Here is a 22881-nt window from a genome sequence, read left to right on the forward strand (position 1 = left end):
TAATTTCACTGCATTTCTTACTTCCAGTAACTATATGCATGTGACAATAAACTTCCTTGTATCCTTGTATCCTTGAATGTGCAGTTCATGGAGCACAACATTCAAAGAGACCACATTTCCAGTGCTGCATTGAACAAAGGGTATCCAACATTTTTGGGCCAAAAGCCCAAAAACAAAAACAAAACAAACAAAACAACACAGCCAAGTCTGCCAGCCAACATAAATGTTTATATCATCTGGTGGTAAATCAGTGCGTCTGTATGACATCATTGGATTGACTGTCACTCTTACCCTTTTTTTTCGATGATATTTTCTTCCAAAAAAGTGCAGTGTTTCTTCCATACCCCTGAAAGTTCTGTGTAGTCTATCTGTTTTTCTTTTAGTATATCTTTCTATGAAGTCTGAAGTGAGGCTTGTCAGTAAGTGGCAGTGTCCACATAGCCATTGGAAGTCAACTGCATGCCACTAGGAACCACAGCAGGGGGATGATGGACAACTGGTTTCCCCAACTGGGTTTGCTGCATCATGGGGCATGTTTCTTCCTGGTCACTGATGTACTGGGTGGACACCTCTTGCTGGAGCAGCAGGACATTGTTACTGGTCACACCTTTGACCTTGCTGTAGTCCTCCTCAGGCATCTCGACAGAGGTGGTGTGAGAACCCAGGTTCTGCTCAGCTAGAGGCCTGAGGAGCAGCACATTTTGCTGGTTGACCCTCTGGACTTCCACATACTCCATGGTCCTGGGAGAAGAGACCATGCTATCCCCTTTTCCCTCTAAGCCATTAATGCTTGGCTCATAAAGGCCTTTCTTGTGCTTGGGGCCTGTGGTGCACTTCAGTTGTGGAGATACAGGGGGTGAAATGAACACATCAGGGAGACTCTTCCAGGGTGAGTCGAGCTGGTAGGGCTGATCAGGAGCCAGCACCGTAGGCCAGGCACTGGGTTGAGCATATTCAGGCTGAAGGGAGGCTGTGGACGGTGTCTCTGCCTCCACCTCCTGCTGTGAGGACTCCAGAGTCGGCTCCTCTTTGGCCACTTTCTCCATTAGCAGAGTGTGACTGTCGCAGCTTCCCCTGCCTGAGTCATTGTCTGAGGGGCTTTTCAACTTTAGGCATCCCTCCTGGAGATCCTTCCCATCCAGCATCAGCTCCTGGTTTTCACTGTCATAAACCTCAAGGTATTCCACTAGCAGATCCTCGTAGTCTGAAGGAGGAAAGCCCGGAATGACCAGAGCATTGAACACGTCCTCCGATTTCCCATTCTGAAAAAAAAAAAAATAATAATTATGTTCACTGGTCTAGATAAGTGACAGCTCCAGTAAAAAGTGTTAGAGGCACGTGTTGGTGTTTGAAGATGGTGTTTGTCACTACATGAAGTCAAAGTATTCTTTGATGTACCTTGTATTAGGATATACTGTACCATCAAAGGGTTACAGTGGGAATTTATTGTTTTGTGAGGTGGGAATTTATTGTTTTGTAAGGTGGGAATTTATTTTTGCAATAGATACAATAGTTCCCTCGCAAACGTTTTGCATTCCCTCGCAATACTTTCCTTAGTCAAAAGTATTGCAAAAGTACACAAAGGTATTGTCAGAGAATGCAAAATTATTGCAAGGAAATGTAAGATTACTGTGGAGGAATGCAAAAAGAGCTCAGAAAAAAATCCCCACCAAGAGCCTTGTAGAGTGACATGTAGACAGATTGAAATAAATGTGCCCTACCTTGAGGAGGTTTCTATCAATTCCTATGATTTTTGGACCGGGAACAGGAGGCAGAAGACAGTGCTTCACACTACAGTTGAGAACAAAAAGAATTTGTGAGTCCCAAACTTAGGTGAAAAAGGTTACCAACATTCACCCTGACAAAAAGTATGTTAGTCACTGTAAAAAACTCTATGACTTGATTTCGAAATCAATGCATTTTCACTTGCTCTATAACTTAAGACATTACCTGCTTCTCTTTAAATTCAGGATCCAAGTGAGGATGATGAAGACTAACACAGTGAAAATGGCTATTATAATCCACATGGATCGTTCCCTGGTAATATCTGAAAAACACAGAAGTTGTGTGATTGTTAAGGATTGTTAAGGAGCAGTGGCATTTGTGCAAATATGTACAAAAATCAAGGACGCGATTTTCTCTACCACCTACATAATGCTTCACAGCCGAGAACGGCAATAGTTCTTAAAAAGGTCAAAGCTGAAAAACAGGTTAATGCATGCTTTGTATAGTCAGAGTGGCCTCTCATGGGATCCTGGAATATCACTAGAGAGCAATTATAGGTTGAGAGGGCTGATCAACTAAACTAAACACACCTGGGCCCTACGCTGGTACCCCACAAGGAGAAAAAACAAAGAAGAGAAATGGCTCAATATGGTTTCAGCTTCCTTGTGCAGGTTTTTACCCCTATATAAATATATATACTGTATATGAGGAATGAACAATTGCTGGTCAAATGCTCTATATATGCATTAACTCTGACTTAAGTGAGGACCCCTGTTGACTAGGTGAGACACACTATTACCGCTATGTGCCACTACAACAGCTAATGATGGTGAACAAATTGCATTTGGTGTTAGCTCTGGGACATTTCAAATGGACACTGAACAAGACAGGTCAACTGCACATATCGGGAAGACACACATAAGCAAAAGACTAGAGGTATGCAGGAACACATATTTGTACCGAGCCGTTTAGGTATAGGACATTAGGTTTAATGCAGATGTGTACTGAATGTACCAAATACAGCCTTAAACAGTAATCAACAGCATGCTTTTTTGTGTGTGGACCATGTTTCAAATTCAAGTTTGTAACAACAATGTACATATGTTTACAACAGTTTGTGGATATTACCCTGACTGAGATATTCTTCTGTTAAAATGGAAATTAAAGTAATATTTCAAAGTTAAGTTTGCACGACAGCAATAATGTGCACTTATGTTACATGGATATTATTTTTTGACTAAGGTATTCTGCTTTTATCATATAGTAAATTTCTATATGTAAAATCATAACAGGCTGGTAATATACATATTATATAACTCATAACAGGTTCTTTTGTGTTGTCGTTAAGCCCATGTTTGGATAAGCCTAGTGCGTATGGCCGGTGCGCACATTTTATTTTATTTTTTGTGTCACATCCAGGGATAGCGGGGGTCGCCAGTCTCTAGCACGGTTATTTTGGAGGTCGCGGGTTGAAAAGTTTGGGAACCCCTGGTTGAGTTAATTAATGGCAAAAAACATTTGACATCTTTTCAAAATACTATTCCTGCTTATATGTGCATCAAAATGAACCTATTCAATAATTCAATAATTCAGTGGAAATGCATGGATTCCAGTTTCTTCCAGTAGCAGCAACTGGAATCCATGCATTTCCACTGAATTATTTTTGGAATCTGATCCCTTATCATACCTGTTCATTCTTACTCGTTGCTCGACTTATCGTGACTAAATTCAAGATGGCTGCAAACGCTAAACTTTGTGAAGATACTGTCTGTATAAATCGTCTTGTAAGTAAACTACCAGTGCTTTTCCAAAGTTCTCAATGTCTCGTTTTAAATGTCAGGGCCCTCGGAAGTCTACCAATGAAGTGTGGAGATACATTGAGCCTCGTAAATGGGTGTAAAACAGTGATTTATTTGCATGGCTAGCCCGATGCCGAAGCACCACTATTGAAAAAGCTGTTGGTAGCATCGGCTAACTAGCGCCAGATTTTGGAGTGCAGGGGACAAGCCAAGATGGGCTATGAGGCATACGTTCACACTCGGTATCATGTTTCAATACACTTTAGGTCAATATCACACCGGAATTCTCCTTTAACATTAACACCGAGGTACGCTCCAAATCATGAGTTTTGTGTACCATTACACCCCCTACAAAAGACACATTCATAGTCGGGACTTACAATCAGGTACTTGGATATAGGATGTTGTGCTCCATTCACTCCACAAACCATGATCAGGTTTGCAGCGAACCTGCACCATGTAGGTCCCTCCAGAGTGAGGGCTAAACACATTGAATGTCTTCTGTTGCCCAACATCATGCTCCTGGATACACAGATAAATGTAAACAACATTGAAGGTTAATACAGGATAAAAAATAACATAGAATCACATAGTGGGACTACATAAAATAAATAAGTTGGGAATGTTACAAAATCTAGTGAATATATAGTGACATAAAAATATTTACCAAACAATAAAACCTGCATGATGTTACTTTAAATGCCCAAATAACAATTTTTGCTTAAAACCTTTTATCTATCAATAGTATAGCTTTCCGTTCCTTGGAAACGGGGTTGAAACTTTTAAAGAATAGTTGTTATTTTATCAGTTTTTTTTTCTGGATGTTTTTGGAATTTTTTTTTTCTTCATTAATTTTGTGTCAACGATTCTTGGAAACTTGGTGTGCATGTAGCCCCACAAGGATGACATGGGACCATTGTTTTTTGTTTTGATCTGTCACCCACCCGCTGCACCGGGGCCCCTGAAAGGAGGGTAGGCTGGACAGTTTTCTGTGATTATCTCGAGAACCGTAGGGCTTAAGATACCAACTTTTTTTTCGTATGTTGGTCTCAAGGGGCCATGTCAACCCATCCCACTTGAGGCCATGTCAACCCACTCATTTGAGGTATAGCACCACCTAGTTAAAAATGAAAAATCAAAAACGAGGCGTTGTAAACACAGGTATCATTATGACACCCTTTGAATGCATGACCAGTTTAGTGAAATTCCATTCATGGGGGGGCCATACAATATATTAATATATGTGTACATTTAGTGACTGTTGGCTGATCCTGTATCTGCCGGACACAGTTTTCTGTAAATATCTTGAGAACTATAGGGCCTAGGATTAATTATTTTTGTATGTTGGTCTACAGGGGCCATGTTAACACATACCATATCCACTCATTTGAGGTATAGCGCCACCTAGTTAAAAATGAAAAGGCAAAAACGAGGTGTTGTAATCGCAGGTATCTTTGGCTGACAGGTTCAAAACTGCAAGAAATTGTGATCATTGTGATCACATGACTTGACTCGAGTCAGACTCGAGTCACATTTTTGTGATCTCAAGACTTGAGACTTGCTTGATCAACATGTATAAAAGACTCGACTTGACTTTGACTTGCTATTCATGACTTGAGACTTGACTTAGACTTGAGACAAATGACTTGAAATGACTTGACTTTTATTTTTTCATAGATATTAAGGAGTTAACTTTACGATTTTAGAAAATCTGCTTAGGTGCTGTTGCATGCGTCCACGCCGGCGAACCTGTCATTGTACCAAGTGACGACGGCTGACAGACCAACAGCAAGTGCCAGATCAAATGAGACAGACTGAGGTAGGCTAACTTGCAAATATGGAAGGCTCTACATTTATACCAAAACATAATAATGTTTGGCTTCACGGATGATGTATCTGACAAGTCAAAGGAGAAATGAACAGCAGTCCGCAAGTGTGCAAAATAGCGACATAACCACCACCACGTTGATTTTCATCCGAAGTTAGTCGTGTTACGGTACCGATCCACTTGCACGACACGGCATACGCATGGGGTCGCGCTGCCTCCCCTCGTTCAGTCGTGTGTGACCGTTTAGTTTAAAATGTCTGTTAGCAGCTCATATTCAGTTCGTTTGAATGTATCTTAAGTGTTTTTTTACAAATTGACCACAATTTTAGGCATGTAGGCTACTTAACAGTATACAACACAGTAATAGCCTAAACAAACTATGCAAGCCATTTCGAAATCTTGTTTTATTTAAACTACTCAATGCAATCTCAAATCCTCACCAGAAACACCAACAGTCAATATATTCATCCAAATCCTAGTTTCGTTTGTTTTATGGACTACTAGGTGGTCGTGGAAGAGATTGTTAAAACATTATTTGTCTTGTAAGCGGAACCAAAGTTTCACAGGCACTGTTGTGGTAGAACAAAGGACCTACAACCTCGTGCTTTCATTGGATAGTCGCCTCGCGTTCAACGGATTCATTTGCATAAAGATGGGCATCGGCAGAGCCCGTCTACGGAGAGCCTCCCCACTCCCTATTAATCCCATACAAACCGAATTTGGCTGCAGTTCACCAGAGTTCACCTAGATGGCGATCGCCGGCGAGTCCAAAATACATGGGGTCCTATGGAGCTACATGGCTAAATTTATTGTTTTCACATATTTAACAACTGAAACCCTCAGATTTTATTTTATTTTTCGCAAAATGGATATGGATTATCAATCAAAAATGAAATAATCCGGGAGTCATGTCCTTTCGTTTCCTTACAGGTTGGGTCGTTGTTACACATAACACGCTAGCATTGATGCTATGCTATGATCATGCTAATGACGTCATTGACACGTTTGAAAGGCTTTTTAGAACAATTAAGTGACTTTAAAAAATATAATACTCAACCAAGTGTATTGTCTTTGCCTCCCCTTTCGAATACAATATTCAAATTACTTGAAAAAAGTGGATTTTGAGGGGTACAGCTCCATATACCTCCATTCATTCTGGACTCGCCTGCGAGCGCCCCTAGATGACCACACCGGAAGAGTTCTGAGAGTGAAGGTTCTCCCCTTATTAGATATTATCTGGCATCGGCCAGCTTTTTGACGCGCAACATTATTTCAAATGCAGCGCTGCCTTCCCGGAATGCTTTGCGGGCGCGTTAAAGTCGCTTGACGTCACCCATAGGACTAGAGTGGAATGCGACACAACAAATTGAAGTGAAGTCAGAGAATGTCTAATAAGGGGAGAACCGCCACCAGAGCCCGTTTACGGAGAGCCGGATCACTCCCTATTAACTCCATTGTACCTGCAATCTGTTGCAGTTCCGCTAGGGGCGATCACGAATAAGTGCAAAAACAATGGGGGTCTATGGAGCTAGACGACTAAATGTGTCTCTTTCACCTGGTTGTAGTTGAGAAATCAAAGATTTGATTGTGGTTTCTGCAAGCTCAATATGGATTATAGGTCAAAAGTTGAATAAACGAGTAGTCACATCCTTTCGATTTCTTACAGATTGGGTCGTTGTTGCCCACAACACACTAGCTTTCTGCTAATGAATGACGTCATTGACACATTTGTCACTGCAACCAGTTCAGAAACCAGAAGTTTCCTGAGAGTGGCGGTTCTCCCCTTATTAGACATTCTCTGCCGCCACTCTCGGGAAACTTCCGGTTTCTGAATTGGTTGCAGTTCATTTTCTGGTTCCACATGAGGGTGCTCACGAATAAGTGCTACAGGTGTAACTTGAACTGTTTGAATATATTTTCATGATTTGATGTAGCTTAGGCTTAGGCTTTGAGGCATTTTGAAACAATAATAGGCTATTTTATAATAGGTCTACTTGAAATACATTTATTTTTATTTGTATACATTTCATCTTATTCTATAAACCGTTCAGATGTAGGCTATGTGGCTTGAATAAATGCAATGTATATTTGTTTGTTACAAAAAAAACTTCCCCCCGGCCATCTACTTCCTGAATTTTTGGTCAACGATACCCGGGACACCGAACCACCGGGGCACATGAAATTTGGTGGGTATGTAGGGAAAAATTTCGTTTCGTCCCCGGGGGCCACTCCCCCCCCGTGCTGGGCCCCCCGAACCGCAAAAATAGCAGTTTTTCCTAAATAACTACCTGAACCGTGGCACTGAGGATGAAGAATCTTTTATGGTATGTTGGTCTCAAGGGCCCACATCAATCTGGCCCATAATCACTCATTTGTGATTTGCACTCGGTAAAAATGAAAATGTAATATTATTCTGCTTTACTCGCCCCTATCTTCAGTTAAGTTAAGTTTTTGCATTTAGAATAGCCAGAGCGTGGATATCTCAATCGGAAAATTAAACAATATCGGGTGCCTATGGACTAGGCTGGGTGAACCCAGCCTGATCTGCCCGCTATTTATTTTTTGATGTCTTAAAAGATTGAGCTTGGTCTGGTGAGCCAGACTAGCCATGGACCTCAGTTACACAATGCAAGGGAACATGAATCAGCCTATTTTTGCAAGAACAATAACGGACAACAGCTCTTCAACTTTGGCCCATAAAATGTGTATGAACAGTCTAGCGACACATTTCATCAAGGCCCATTTGGACATGTCAGTTATTTGCACCACTGGTTAGATGTAAAACAGCATTTCGTTTCAGACTACTGTTACTTAATTTGTGCATTAACAATAACGTTTCAGACTACTGTTTCTTAATTTGTGCATTGATAATAAAGTATTACATGAACTAAAGATGACTAAAATCTTATGTAGAAGAAGAAACATTCACAAAAAATCCATCCATCCAAAAATGACCTTTGTTTTTGATAGCTGTTGAAAACGGCATGGAACTGACAGAGATGTTTTTGTTTATTTATAAATAAATAAATAAATAAATAAATAAATAAATAAATAAATACCATTATGCTGATACCTTTTGCTTTTCCCAAATACAATGTAGCTTACAGGTGTAAGTGACCTTTCATCAATCCAGTTGCAATGGATGAACTGTGATGAACTGCCCTACTTGTGATTGTTTAGAGATTTTAAAGGTTTTATAACAATGCTACATCTTCTTTGGCTATTCTACAGTCTATTCACCTTTTCAGCACCAGTAGGCTACTTTCTGTGCAGCCGCTTTACACACACTCAGGCATGCCAAACAAGCATACACAAAAGTTTCAAGAGTGGGGGATGGAGTAAAATATGGAGACAAATTGAAGTGTGATTTATTTTCGCGGAACGGATGTACAGGACTGAGCGGCGGTCATATTTTGTACCACTATGCGGTACATCTAGTTTTAAAATGAAAACATGGGTAAATCATCATGAATTTCAATGATTTGGCTATGACTTGACTTGACTTGCTTGACCCTGGAGCTATGACTTGACCTGACTTGTTTGACTGTTACAAAAATTACTTGGACTTGCTTGAAACTTGAAGGTTAAGACTTGAGACTTGTTTGTCACACATGTGTCACTTACTCCCACCTCTGATGCACACACACGCAGACACGCACACACACACATTAACACACACAAACATAGACACACACACACACACACACACAGTACACACGCACGCACACACACACACACAGACACGCACGCACCCACACACATAAACACACGCACTCATGTACACACACACACACACACAATTTTAAAGGGCCACATTCGACCCAAGGGTGGCTAGTTGAATGAGCCTGTCCAGCAAGAGGCTAATGCTACCCCTCAGTTAGTCAATGCACTTTTCATCCAAACCTAATACTGAACAAATGCACTAAGCTACACAAATGTTGTTTGTGGTTGAATCGTTTTGCTGCACTCCACCCACCTCCCACTCGTCCTGGTTCTTCAGTTTGACACGCAGCTGATAAACGAGGGTGATCCAGCCAGAACTGGTGTCTGCGTTGCGCGGCTTCTCCCAAGAGACCCGCAGGTAAGGACCCTGCTCGTCAGCCTTCACCAGTACAGTCACATTCTCCGGAGTATGGGGCTGAACTGAGGACAGAAGAGCACAGAGGAGTAAAAAACAATATATTTATATATATGGGAATGAAACCAATATATTTATCTATTACTAGTTAAAACAAATGGTTTCAAACCGCATATGTGCGCTTCATGCAATGCTTGACTTGTACATTTGGTAATGTTCTCACTGTGTGTGTGTGTGTGTGTGTGTGTGTGTGTGTGTGTGTGTGTGTGTGTGTGTGTGTGTGTGTTTGTTATTAAAAAAAAAGAGTATAGTGCTTCTCTAAAAAAGTGTCCTGATATGGAAATCTTGTGGTTCCTTAAAGATGTTTTTGAGAGCAAATGAATGTCAAACTTCCTAGTGAAGCCATCACACTTCTGAGAAATGCCGACTTGCAACACTGATCCTGTTGATGTTTAACCACAGGACGTCAGGGTTGCTCAAACCGACATGAATACAGCCAGAAGCATGGCAGCAGATGGCATGGAGCTCAATTATAAAATGAATCTTAAGCATTGTCAAGTAAAGTGTAACATTCTGTTCTCAAACTTGGGCCTATAGTGTAGAATGGGGCCATGAAAGAGGAACTCACCAATATAGACTACGTCCACATCCACAGGATCCGAGTAGTTGGTACCCCTTCTGTTGGTAGCCACCACAGTGATGTTGTAGTTTACCCATATGCTGGTGTCATTCTTATTGAAGTAGCAAGAATTTGGCCCTGCTGTATGATAGTCCGAACATTCATAGACTGTCTCAGAGCTAAAGAGAGCAAGAGAAAAGAACAATATTCAGATGCATGTATTTCCAGTTATATCCTATCTGCCACACCTTGGGACTGGTTGAAAGCATATGGCATGACGTAACATATTCTCAAGTGTCTGTAGTCTGTAGAGTATCTGTCTGGACTTGCAAATTTCACAGTCATCTGATAAACATGTTGCTGGAAGTGGCTTTGCATCTCAGTGTGTGTGTGTGTCTTTATATGTGTACACACACATAAACTAAATATTTTTTGACAGTGTAAATAGCACTTGGTCTTCAGTTATATAGAATGTAACGGCTGTTTATTACAAACAACCAACTGTCAAAAAGAGTTGATCCTTGAAGGTTATAGGGACTCCTCCAAGTTCACAAATATTCCTGCTCTTAGAAGTGCCTGCAGTAACTTCTGGAATTCCTTATGGAAACTGTTTTTTCAAGGATCCCATTTCAGTTAAGATTCCCAGAGAATTCTGTATAGAACGTTTTGCAATCCCATTGTTATTGCTAAAGCTATTGCGGTAACACTTTACTTGACGGGTGAGTTCATAACACATTCATAGCAGCTGTCATAAACTGCACATAAAGCATTCATGACCGTTTCATGAGACATGACTCAACATTCATACTGTACCAAACCTTTCATGAATGTGGAAGACAGAACGACGATAACTTGTCAAAATAAAAGTCCAAAGTCGCAAAGCAGCATTTCCGTTTTTGTTCCAGACCTCTTACCTGATCACGTCACATCTGAGTCAATGGGCTACTCCAGTGCCAAAAAGACAGAACATGGTCAAGCAAATAATTTTTGTTTCATAAAAATGTATTTGTTTTATGACCTTTGCAGATTATTTCTAAACTTTTGCTACTGGGAATGTCCAACCGTTCCAGGTTACACAAATACGAGTCAGCTAAATGTAGGCTAGTTTAGGCCTACCTCCCAGTAACTCAGTGATTACGAATACTTCACAACTTGTATAGTAAAGTGACATTCGATGTAGACTTCATAAGATATTGATGAAATATTTACAAAGGTTGGATAGATTAAATTAATGTTATCCAGGTTACACAAATACGATGTTGGACTTTTATTTTGTTTTTTTTAACTTTCAACTTTTGTAAGTTGTTGTCGTTCTGTGTTCCACATTCATGAAAGGTTTGGTATGAATGTTGAGTCATGTCTCATGAAACAGTCATGAATACTTTATGTGCAGTTTATGACAGATGCTATGAATGTGTTATGAAATCACCCGTCAAGTAAAGGTTACCGCTATTGCTGTAAGCAACCCATTTGTGGAATGCTTCAGATAGAGTGGTATAAACACTCTTTCATTGCCACTCCTCCCAACAAACTATAATCACATTTAATGATAATCACTAACTGTGAAAAAGTCTGACCAAGAAGTAACTAGAACTACAGACAGGGACATAAGCTACACATATTGTATACGTGCTACTTTGGAATAGATTCTGTTGATTTGGTGCAGTCTGACATTAACCTTTGCTCGTTGTTCACACTGGCTGCTGTTTGCAAAACACCCTCATACACTCCTGCCCTGAGTCTGCTGTATTCCCATAAACAATCCTACCAACTTATGTGCACACATGCCCTTGTTCACTTGACCCTATAAGAGGCCATTTCAACTCCCTGGAAATCTACTTTGCTCATATTCTTTTCCCTTCAAACCACCTGTTCCACAAATGTTACTGTATTTATATTAAACACTGCATTTCTGGTCAGATTTATCACTGGAACACACCAGGTGTAAATCAGTTTCCCTGCCATTTTATAGCTTTTAGGTTTGACAATACATTTAGACATGATAAGTTTATGGCTTACGTCTCCAAGCGATAGTACAGGGCATAAGTGGTAGGCAGGCCACCATCATAGCCAGGTTCCCACCAGCAGGTGAAGGTTTCCTTCTCTGGGGAGCGACAGCTTGTGATCTTGGGTTTTCCTGGCGGCGTGATACCTAAGGCAGGGAGATTAGGCAATTCAAATACACTCACTGCAAATCTTATTTTTCCATCCATACACAAAAGTTCTGCTGTAACAAGTTAGTTATTTTCCTTTCAAGGAGTGACAGTAATTCAGAGCAGCATATCTTTGGTGACAGACCAAGAGCACACATGAAAAAGCTGAAACAAATATCTCATATGCTAATATTTAATAGTTGAATAATGTTATTTGTACTTACAAACAGTATTTGTCACTACACTGAATAGAATGGAGAGGATGAGATCTGTTGCAATGTTTCTTCTCATCGTGACAGTGGGCCGTAGACCTTTGTGTAAATGCTGGAAAGGAAGAAAGACAAGAGTGCCATTTACTTCAACTGATGGTAACTAAAATGTGATGGAAAAATATGCTAGGGACAAATCATAAATCATAAATCTGGTCTAATCACTGATGAAAACCCAACAAAAGTCACCTTGCACCTTTACTGATAAAATGTCAGCAAACAAATGTTACAGAAAAAAAATGTTTTAATCAGAGCAAGGACTCTCAATCTTATTTCTCTTTGTTCCACACAAGAGCACACACACACACAAGCACACACACGTAGCCTACATACATGCACGCAAACACACACACACACACACACACACACACACAAAAACATTGTAGCTGCAGAGCCTAGGCAACAATGGAAAACTACCAGGGAACATGTGACTACAAAGCTCAGAAGTCCAAACAATGAACACCATATAATGATTTACACCCAATAACCTTAGCTAGTCTCCTTTGCTGGCCAAGATAATAGACAGTGTACATGTGTATTATGTTATGTATAGTTAATGGAGAGCTTGCTATGCTTTTCCGTATAAGTTAACACAATGAAATTATGTCTCATAAACCATTCTATTGCGAAAATGTTTAATGGTCTGTCAGTTTCATTAAGTAAAAGAATTTATTTTAGGGAACCATCTGACCTTCTCAGCTGTTAAGATTAATGATTACCAGTTGAAACAAACAATAAAAGCTAGCTTACACATCTACACATTCTTTACAATCCCCACCAATACCACTTTAACATGTCTCCAGTGAAAACTCTCTACCAGCAATCTCCTCTCATAAAAGCAGATCCAGTAGTTAAAAAGACAGACAAGCACACACATTTAGACCAAATAAATTAAAAGATTGTACTCTAAGGTTGTTGATATTTGAGGCCAATTACTCCCTTCCCTTCAGTTCTACCGAGGCAAGCACTGATTGGCTGGAATGTAAATGGCTTGGTTTGAGCTAATGTGTTTTCTTATTTACAATGCCAGCACCAGGGTTATTATAGTTAATGAAATTAACTAGTTTAAACTAGTTAAAACTAAAATAAAACTAGCAGTGAAAAAATAATTTTGATAACAAAAATAAAAATTAAAAAGTGACAGTTGTCCAAAAAATAAAAAAATAAATAAAAATGACAATGAACCATGCAAAACTAAACTAAATCGAATTAAAAGGTAAAATTAGATTAGTTTTAGTTCTCCAACTCAATTTGCACTGTGGTTGCTATACAACTTTCATGTTCTGTTTGAATTCTTGAGAGACGCTGGCCTATTAAAAAGGACCTTTGACTATTTCATTGTACCGGTACTTGTTTTGTCAACACTAAATCAAGACATTCCTCATAAAACCTGAAAAACTAAAACGTAATAAAAGTGAATCTAAAATGTCCTGTAAAACTAAACTACTTGCACTTGCGAAGCTAACTAAAACTAAATTTAAATAAAAAAACAAACTGAAAGACTAGGTAAAATAAAAACTAATGACATTCTCAAAGCTATAATAACTGGCCAGGACTACAAACACTGGATTCTTTAAGCACACACTGAACAGAGAGGCATCATGAGGAGTAATTCTCTGAATCTGACACAGTGTTTTGGGTTAGAATCACAGACCTCCTCTTTGGAGGGTGGAGTGGCACAGAAAAAAAAGTTGTGCTACCAATGCTAACTTATCTGAAATCTCTCTCATGACAGAGGGCCTTTCCTATGCCCCTCCCCCATATCACACAAGTACACCATATAGTCAGAAGCCATATTTACAATTTAAGCGAAGTGATTTGATTGGGACCAAATGAAAGAGTGAATGAGTGTGGGTGTTTCTCTGCTCCATGTTGAGTGACACAGAGGATTAGGGAAAAAACAAACCCAGCTGGAAGTACGGCATATTTGATTATGTAAGGGCTTATGTCATAAGAGGAGGGAATCAGTGCTGGCCCGCGTTGGACTAGATACCCATTTGCATTCTGCTTCAGTGGAACATGGTGCAGATGTTGCCCTCACAGGCTTCTTATTGGGCTCATGCGCATTGGGATACAAAGCAGAAAACATAAAAGCGGAGTAAAATACCAAACTCTACCTGGCTGGAGAAAAATATTTTTTTCTATTTGATAGCTGTTCACACAACATACACATGAAGCTCCAGTCAACTGAAACTATTCGAAAGCTTTAATATGCCCTATCAACATGGGCTGTTCTGTGAAGATGATGCTTCCAAATCATAGTTTGAGCTGGACTGAAATAGGCTATATAGGTATAGTTATTTTACTGTAAAGAACATTTCCATCATTGACTTCCAGCTTGATAAATGGAAAAAAACACATTACTTGCACCAAAAAGTCAGCAAATAACTTGGTCTAAAGATAGTTAGTCTTAGCTTATCTTGTCAATACTGTTCTAAGGCTGACACCCTAACCAGAAGAATAAGATAAAGATGATTAATAAAAAAGGTAGAAACATGATGGGTATCTAATTATGCCTGAATGCATCAACCACATTACCAAACACAAATTGGTTTAACAAATGGTGCAGTGATTGGATAATTGGATAATTGAAAGTGCTTAGGATTGCCCTTGTACTGCAAATAGCCAACTTATATAACCTCCCTTAAAAAGCTACTAAGCCAAGGAAGCACTCTTAACTACAAAAAGCCTGGTAGCTTTTGACCAACATTCCAGTTATTCTTCAGTCTATTCTCATTTTACCTTTCTTTGTCTACTGCTTAAGGGCATTATATCATAAAAGTCCCAAATACCAAACCTAACAGAAGTGGTTATACAGTACGGTATATACAACTAGAAAAGCATTTCCTGAAGGAAATACAGTGCATGAAAATGCAAAAAATATTATGTAAAATATCATACAGAGTAAAAACAAATAATGCAGATATAGTTGCAATAGTGTTGCTAGGGTACATATGTTGGTTGTTACGCCAAAGTAAGTGGTTGCTATGCTGGTTGCTTGGGTAATCCTGTTGGTTGCTATGGTGGTTGCTAGGTTGACATTGTAGTGGTTGCTAGGCTGTTGCTAGGGTATTTGACATGGTTGCTAGGCTGTTGCTAAGGTATTTGACATGATTGCTAGGCAATTGGTTGCTATATTGGTTGCTAGGTTGTAACTGTGGAAGTGGTTGCTAGTCTGTTGCTAGGGTATTTGACGTGGTTGCTATATTGGTTGCTAGGTAGATGAGGTTTAATATAGTTGGAATGACTGAGCAGTTAAATAGGTGGATAGTTTAAATGGTTAAATTATTTGCTAGGTAGATGAGGTTTAATATAGTTGGAATGACTGAACTAGGTAGATGAGGTTTAATATAGTTGGAATGACTGAACAGTTACATAGGTGGATAGTTTAAAAGGTTAAATTATTTGCTATGTAGATGAGGTTTAATATAGTTGGAATGACTGAACAGTTAAATAGGTGGATAGTTTAAAAGGTTAAATTATTTGCGAGGTAGATTAGGTTTAATATAGTTGGAATGACTGAACTAGGTAGATGAGGTTTAATATAGTTGGAATGACTGAACAGTTAAATAGGTGGATAGTTTAAAAGGTTAAATTATTTGCTATGTAGATGAGGTTTAATATAGTTGGAATGACTGAACAGTTAAATAGGTGGATAGTTTAAATGGTTAAATTATTTAATAGGGAATTATTGTAGCGAGGACTTTTGAAACAGTTGTGGACAGAGGAAACAGTTGAACAGAATGTGTAATCTTAAGAGAATGAGTCTGTATGTTTAAAGCCTGTGAAACTGAACTGAAAGATGAAAAATACAAAGCCCAGATGTCCTAAGTAAGACCTACGTAATATAGTTTGAATGAAGTTTCTACGTTAAACGGTTGAAGCTGCATTAACTGGGTTAGAAGAATAACTAGAAAAGCATTTCCTGAAGGAAATATAGTGCATGAAAATGCAAAAAATATGATGTAAAATATCATACAGAGTAAAAACAAACTATAGGCCTATTGGTTGCTAGGTAGATGAGGTTTAATATAGTTAGAATGACTGAACAGTTAAATAGGTGGATAGTTTAAATGGTTAAATTATTTGCTAGGTAGATGATGTTTAATATAGTTGGAATGACTGAACAGTTAAATAGATGGATAGTTTAAATGGTTAAATTATTTGCTAGGTAGATGAGGTTTAATATAGGTGGATAGTTAAAAGGTAAAATTATTTGCTAGGTAGATGAGGTTTAATATAGTTGGAATGACTGAACAGTTGAACAGAATGTGTAGTCTTAAGAGAATGAGACTGTATGCTTAAAGCCTGAGAAACAGTTGATGCAGGTGGCCTGGCCACCTGGCACAAGATTCTAATTGCTGTGATGTCATAAAGGCCTAATAGTTTTTAATTAATAGTTTAATCAATCAATCAATCAATCAGTTTAACTGGCTCTTTGATGGGGCGTAGTTGAGCAAATCAAGTTAATTAGCCCATTGTGATGTCATCAGCCCAATGTTAAGTCTATGGGGAAATTTTGAATAGTTTTTTATTAATAGTTTAAAAAGTATAAAAATAAGAAGACTTGGAAGAACAGTACAGTGCATTTTCATGCACTGTAATAAAACAACAGCAATCACCTCTGGCCACTGTACTAGGCATTAGGGTCTATTCCATGCACTATGTACAGCCTCTCCTATGTCTATGAACCTGAAAATTCTACTTTACATTAAAGCAACACCAAAGAGTTTTTTGTACCTTAAAATAATGTTTCCAAAATCGTTTCAGTGGTTCATCAACTCATAACAGGGTGAACGGCACTTTCTGCATTCGCTTCGCAGCCCTCTATCGACTATAACCGCACTACAACACACATCCCCAACATACTTACAGCACACTGCCCCCCCCCCCCAATACACAGCACATTGTCTCATGAGGAGGCTTCTCCAACACACATATTGCACACTGCCCTCTCCCCCACATACACAGCACACTATCCCATCTCCCCTGTCATCCCCCAACACACACACCAAGACCCCTGGCAGTTGGGTTAGCCCCTTGAGCCGTGGGATCTGCCCAAGGTTTCTTCCTTGGTAAGGGAGTTTTTCCTTGCCCCTGTTGCTCTTGGGTGCTCCTTGTTGGTGCCCCCCACCCAATCCCAATCCTCCCCCACCTTTTTTATGCAGCCCTTTCCACTTAAATCTACTAAACCCCTCTTCTACTGCACTTTTTACCCCCCCATTAATGCACAAATAGGCTGACACCAGACATAATTTCACTGCATTTCTTACTTCCAGTAACTATATGCATGTGACAATAAACTTCCTTGTATCCTTGTATCCTTGTACTATGTAAGTTTGCTGGATCGGGTAGCGGATCTGTAGTTTGATGGAATGAGACATAAGAAACTAAAATTTGACTTGCATCTGATCTCGCAATACAACATACTTTCATAAAATCATGCAACATGTTGTACCTTGTCTGTGGACATTGTTATTTGCAAAGCCGGTGCTGGATGAACAAATGGTGCGTGTGACAGAGGAAAAGTTCTTTGGCGTTGCTTTAAAGTCTCAGAATCAGACAATGGACATTACACCTTATCCCCAAAAACAAAATGCATTTTTTTACTAGATTAAGAATCCATGCTGAAACCACATCTCACCTAATAAGCAACTTTCAGTAAGCCTGCACAATTCCAACATGCAATAGTAAAAGACTGCCTCTTCTTAATGAATTCTTAATGAATTAAGAACTACCAGACTCACCAACAGCTTCATACACCAAGCTGTAAGGATGCTGAACTCTCTCCCTCCTCTCCCCCCTCCACCCTCAGCTACATAACATCCTGGACATTGGACCCACAATGGCCGCCTGCACTACTCCACTTGCACACTTGAACACTTGCACACTTGTACACTTTACAACTTGGTGTTGTTGTCCTGAAAACACAACACTTCTGCTGCTCTTACATAACTTGCACCACTATGCCACTTTCTTCATTACTCAGGTCAAACAGAACTACCCAAGCCTCTTATTGGCCTGACTTTGCACTAGTTTTTTATTGACTGTCTATGCACAATTTCAACAAAATTTTGCTGCTCTTATTTTTTCATTATTATATGTGCCCTCTTATTTACTTATTTACTTACTTTTTTTGTTTTTACTTGAATGTTATGTTTGTCTGTGGACTTAAAATTGGTAAAATATGTCTTGTCTTCACCGTGGGATAGTGAGAAACGTAATTTCGATCTCTTTGTATGTCTGGAACATGTGAAGAAATTGACAATAAAGCTGACTTTGACTTTGACTTTGACTTTGACTTTAAGCACAGGTTACACACTTTGTCGTGTATTATTTACATACTTTTTCCTGTATTATTTTTCTTAATGAACTAAACACGAGTTACACACTTTGTCCTGTATTATTTTTCCGTCATCAAAGACATGACGGATGGCGGAAATGGCCTCCAAAGCTTCAAGGTGGTTCATCAGAGCTACTTGCATAAGTCCACACCGGGGAGACATACAAGGACAATCCTATTATCAATTATTTTTTTAATTCTCAGTCTATTTCAAACTATTTCTTTAACCAATTATATCTAAACTATCAACAATGAAATAAACACATCTTATTCAACTAAGTCACACATATTTTCTATACTTTCCTTACAAAGGCTGATGGGTTCTTGGTCCATTTTTTAAGTCATTCTCTTCCTGAGGGTGTACTTTGCCACTCTGTCTGCAATGTCATGGCTGACTGACGGAATTGATATCTCTTGAGCACTCATTGATTTGTGCCATAAATATTGATAGCATCTCACACTATAGAGACACAAAGATTGTGGCGTCACACAATCCCTTTTGTTTAGGTGTGATCAGGGGTGTAGAATTGCACACACAGGTGTCTGAGATCAGGGACGGTGAGAGAGAGGGAGCCTTGGATTATTGCTATACAGTAACACTACCTGGGTGGATTAGGAACATTACATTATTTAGACTGGCCAGGTCTCCATGGAGATATCTGATGATGCAGAGTGATTAAGACCTGCGTAACACCGGCTAATGATCACCTGTGGGCTTTAGGTTGCCATCACCATACGCTGGTGAGGTTGCAAAGTAGATGAGAAGAAGCAATAAAAAGAGAACTCTTGAGATGAAACTTTTTTTTATAGACAATCTAGTGTAATTTGTATGTTAGCATGTTCAATCAGGAACAAGGGTGAAGAAGAAACATGGCATTGTCTTTATTAAGTTACTCTTTAGTTATTTCTGCTGCCAAATCTACCAAGCTAATGGCAGCACCCGTCTCAACTTCAACAAACTTCTACTTTGTAGTAGGTAACAACAGTGGATGCAAATTTACCTGCTGATGTCTGAATAAAAACATGCATACCCTATGGGCCTCTGGAAAATCTTACCCCGTTGATGCCAAAACAGCATACAGACACCAACATCAGCTATGGGTACATAGAGGAACTTGGTTTCTATGTTATCACAAAATGCCATGTATTTGCGTCACTATACGCTTCCTAAAAGAGTACACAGGGAATTTCTGACTGTTTAATGTGTTATTTGTGGATTAGCCGTAGTGCACTAACATAATGTTCTTCCTTACTGTACAGCAGGTCCTGAACATTACTCCATAGCCATAGCAAAGATTCTGCCACTCTACATCATTTTTGTTTTCTTTGAAAGAGTTGAGTGATGAGGAAGTAGGCAATCAGAAGATAAGAAGGAAACTACAATGTAAAACAACAGCCTTCAAGACCCAGTAATTACAGGATTGTGAGACTGGGTTCTCAAGGGCTCTTTAGGTTGTAGTCTACAGCTGTATCACTGAAGGCTCTCTGAAAAAGTTACTTGTTTTACATTATCAAACAAGACCGTGTTTTTTTTGTATGGCTTTTTAGTATGTGGCACACATCTCCTTATCTGTGAGTGAGAGATGGCTTGTAGATAGAAGGTCTAAGGTTAAACTAATGAAATAGGCCATCATGATAGTGAATCATTTTAAATAAATAACTGGCACAGTACCAGCAGAGTATTAATTTGCCCATTCAACAGGACATGGACTACCAGTTGGCATAGAAACATTCAGGTGTTCCTGTTTGTTTGTTTGCTTATTTATTTCTTTAGTTCTTTAAAGGGTAAAGGGGAAAGGCCTCCGGGTTCCAGAAAAAAGTTATTAATTAAACACTCCAACCTGGTGTTTGTGCATAATCTGTCTAAGGGAAAATGATATCTTGAAACATCATCCTTAATAATAGTATGAGTGATAAGAAATCAAAGATTGTGGTTAGCGCACTGATATCGGCTATTTCATTTCTGAGTTCACTTATTGACCTTTCATTGCTAGACAGTACCTTTCTGGCTGAGCTCAGTTGAAGGCATCTGTAGCTTTCACTTAGCCATCAGGTCTGTTAGAAGTATATATTGCAATGTAGATAAAAGGTTACTTTTATAAGTAAGTAGGTGAGTAAATCAGTTAAAATACCTTTTAACTCTGATAGTTGCAATAATATACAAAGAATGGCCTACAAAATGAAATAGTAAGTCACATTCATCCATCATAGTCAGAAAAAGATAAAAGCTGGGAGACATGAAAAGCAAGAGCTTCCAGTGACATGGTGAAATACATCAACCAATGGTTTTGCAACTCAATGACACTTTCTAAATCATGACAAAATAGTAACAGCCAGTCAGTGTACTTAGGTACTTCAATATTAAATTTTAACTGTTTAACTGTTTAACTGTTTAAGGAATGGAAGTAGCCTGACTAGTCACTGATATGCGGATTACCAAGGGTAGCCTAAATCGTCTTACATAACCGCTGGCTATCAGCGTTCTCCAACTTTCTTATAGGCTAGGCTAAATAAACACTGTTCTGAGAATATATTTATTTTGTTTACCAAAACACAAACAAAAAACAAAACACACAAACAACCATCACAAGCAAATGCAAAAGCAATAATCCAAACTAAGGTGGTTTTGATGGACAGAACATAGGTCACCAACATTTCACTGTGAATTCGCAATTTTAATGTGTAAACAAATATGGTGGGCTATATCAGGCTGTGTTATTTATCAGGCCAAAATTCTTAGTCATGTCAATTGACAATAATCTTTTGCCCTAGCCTACTTAAAATTGAAACAGCTTTTCTGAAAATGCAATTTTCATAAAAATCCAAAGATGTACAAATCTCTCAGTAAAATAAAATGATGCTACTGATATGGTCTGAAACCGAGAAACTACCTTCCCATTTGTGAATGTTCTCTCTAGAATAGACAAGGGGAATCCATTTGTTGTAAAACAGCAAGAAACCGCAGGCAAACATCTATCCAATACATTCAATACAATTCGACGTTTTTTTGCACATGTTGCACATGGTGTGAGAAAGAATGTTTCTATCTGACCTCGCAGTTACGAGAAAGCCATTTTGGTGATTCTCAAGAACCATAGGCACCGGCGCGCTCACAGACTGGTGCGAGTAGGCACTTCAGCATATTAAATCACACAAGATATTGATGTAGATAGCCAATGGGATATAAAAAGGCCAGTATTCCTTTCATTTAACCAAAGCATCACTCAATCCATTCGCCCTCGGGTAGCCTCATCCACGAAGAGGAGACTATTTGTTAAAGTCAAGTAAAATACGCAAAAAAGTTCAAGCGCATGACTTGAACACTTGAGGATTTCAAAGTGGTTCAGCCGAAAGTGTACAGGAAAGCTAAGATCTTCCAATGTTAAATACACCGCCCTCAATCACTTCTACTGTAGGATATACGCTGCGTTAAGAGACTAGGCTACTTACCTCTGAAACGCAGCGGTATAACCACGTTTAGCGAATAACGTTGAAAGGTTACATTGAACTGTTTAAATCTATAAATCTAAAGCTGTTGAACTTTGTAATTTGTTCAGACAATGTTGAAGAACTCTTACTTCCTTAAACTCCGGAGGCAAGCACGGAACTGGCGGAATTACAGCATCTCCTGTCTAACCGGTCTTAAGAAGAAGCGGGTGGAGTGCGTTGTTGACACTCCTGTCGATCTGCCTTGGAAATCTGCCCGCTGACACCGCCCACCTCTGACAACACGCATCAGCCTTCATTTGGCGTGTGCATGCGACTGCATTACCTGCCCCTTGTCATTTCCATGTAGACCCGCTTTCTCAACCCCAAATCAGGGACACTTTCAGCCCCACCCCCACCCCAAAATAAATAAATAAATAATAATAATAATAATAATAATAATGACAAAGTAATTTTGTTTTAAAATATACATTTCTTAAGAAATACTACCGATTTGATACTGTTTTATATATATAATAAATATAAATTTGTATTTATAAATGGTGCACTATCACTTTAAGAACATTGTCTACACATTCATAACATTTTGTCAGCAAATAAACCCAAATATACCCTATGGC

The 22881-nt window shown here is 39.1% G+C and overlaps 1 protein-coding gene across 2 annotated transcripts; it reads right to left on the reverse strand.

Annotated features, from left to right (window-relative positions):
* prlra (prolactin receptor a) lies at window positions 1-22545 on the reverse strand. Of its 2 annotated transcripts, none has more exons than XM_048259787.1 (9): window positions 22393-22545; window positions 12427-12526; window positions 12069-12201; window positions 10059-10228; window positions 9329-9495; window positions 3905-4046; window positions 1951-2047; window positions 1722-1791; window positions 1-1262 (listed from the first exon to the last, which is right to left on the reverse strand). In XM_048259787.1, the coding sequence occupies exons 2-9, from the start codon at window positions 12491-12493 to the stop codon at window positions 417-419; spliced, it is 1692 nt and encodes a 563-aa protein (XP_048115744.1). In that variant the 5' UTR covers window positions 12494-12526; window positions 22393-22545; the 3' UTR covers window positions 1-416. The 2 variants fall into 2 exon arrangements, with proteins under 2 accessions (XP_048115744.1, XP_048115743.1); XM_048259786.1 differs by having other exon boundaries at window positions 22265-22545.
* Between the last annotated feature and the right edge of the window lie 336 nt (window positions 22546-22881).

Source organism: Alosa alosa, chromosome 12 (genome assembly GCF_017589495.1).
Source record: "Alosa alosa isolate M-15738 ecotype Scorff River chromosome 12, AALO_Geno_1.1, whole genome shotgun sequence".
Lineage (NCBI taxonomy): Eukaryota > Metazoa > Chordata > Actinopteri > Clupeiformes > Clupeidae > Alosa > Alosa alosa.

Bases quoted from the DNA above. Each gene is read 5' to 3' on its own strand.
- prlra (XM_048259787.1), bottom strand. From the start codon at position 12,493: ATGAGAAGAAACATTGCAACAGATCTCATCCTCTCCATTCTATTCAGT. The intron at 12,202-12,426 runs GTAAGTACAAAT...TCCCTGCCTTAG, and splicing joins TGTAGTGACAAATACTGTTT to GTATCACGCCGCCAGGAAAA. The intron at 2,048-3,904 runs GTAAGTCCCGAC...TGTGTTTTTCAG, and splicing joins CTATATCCAAGTACCTGATT to ATATTACCAGGGAACGATCC.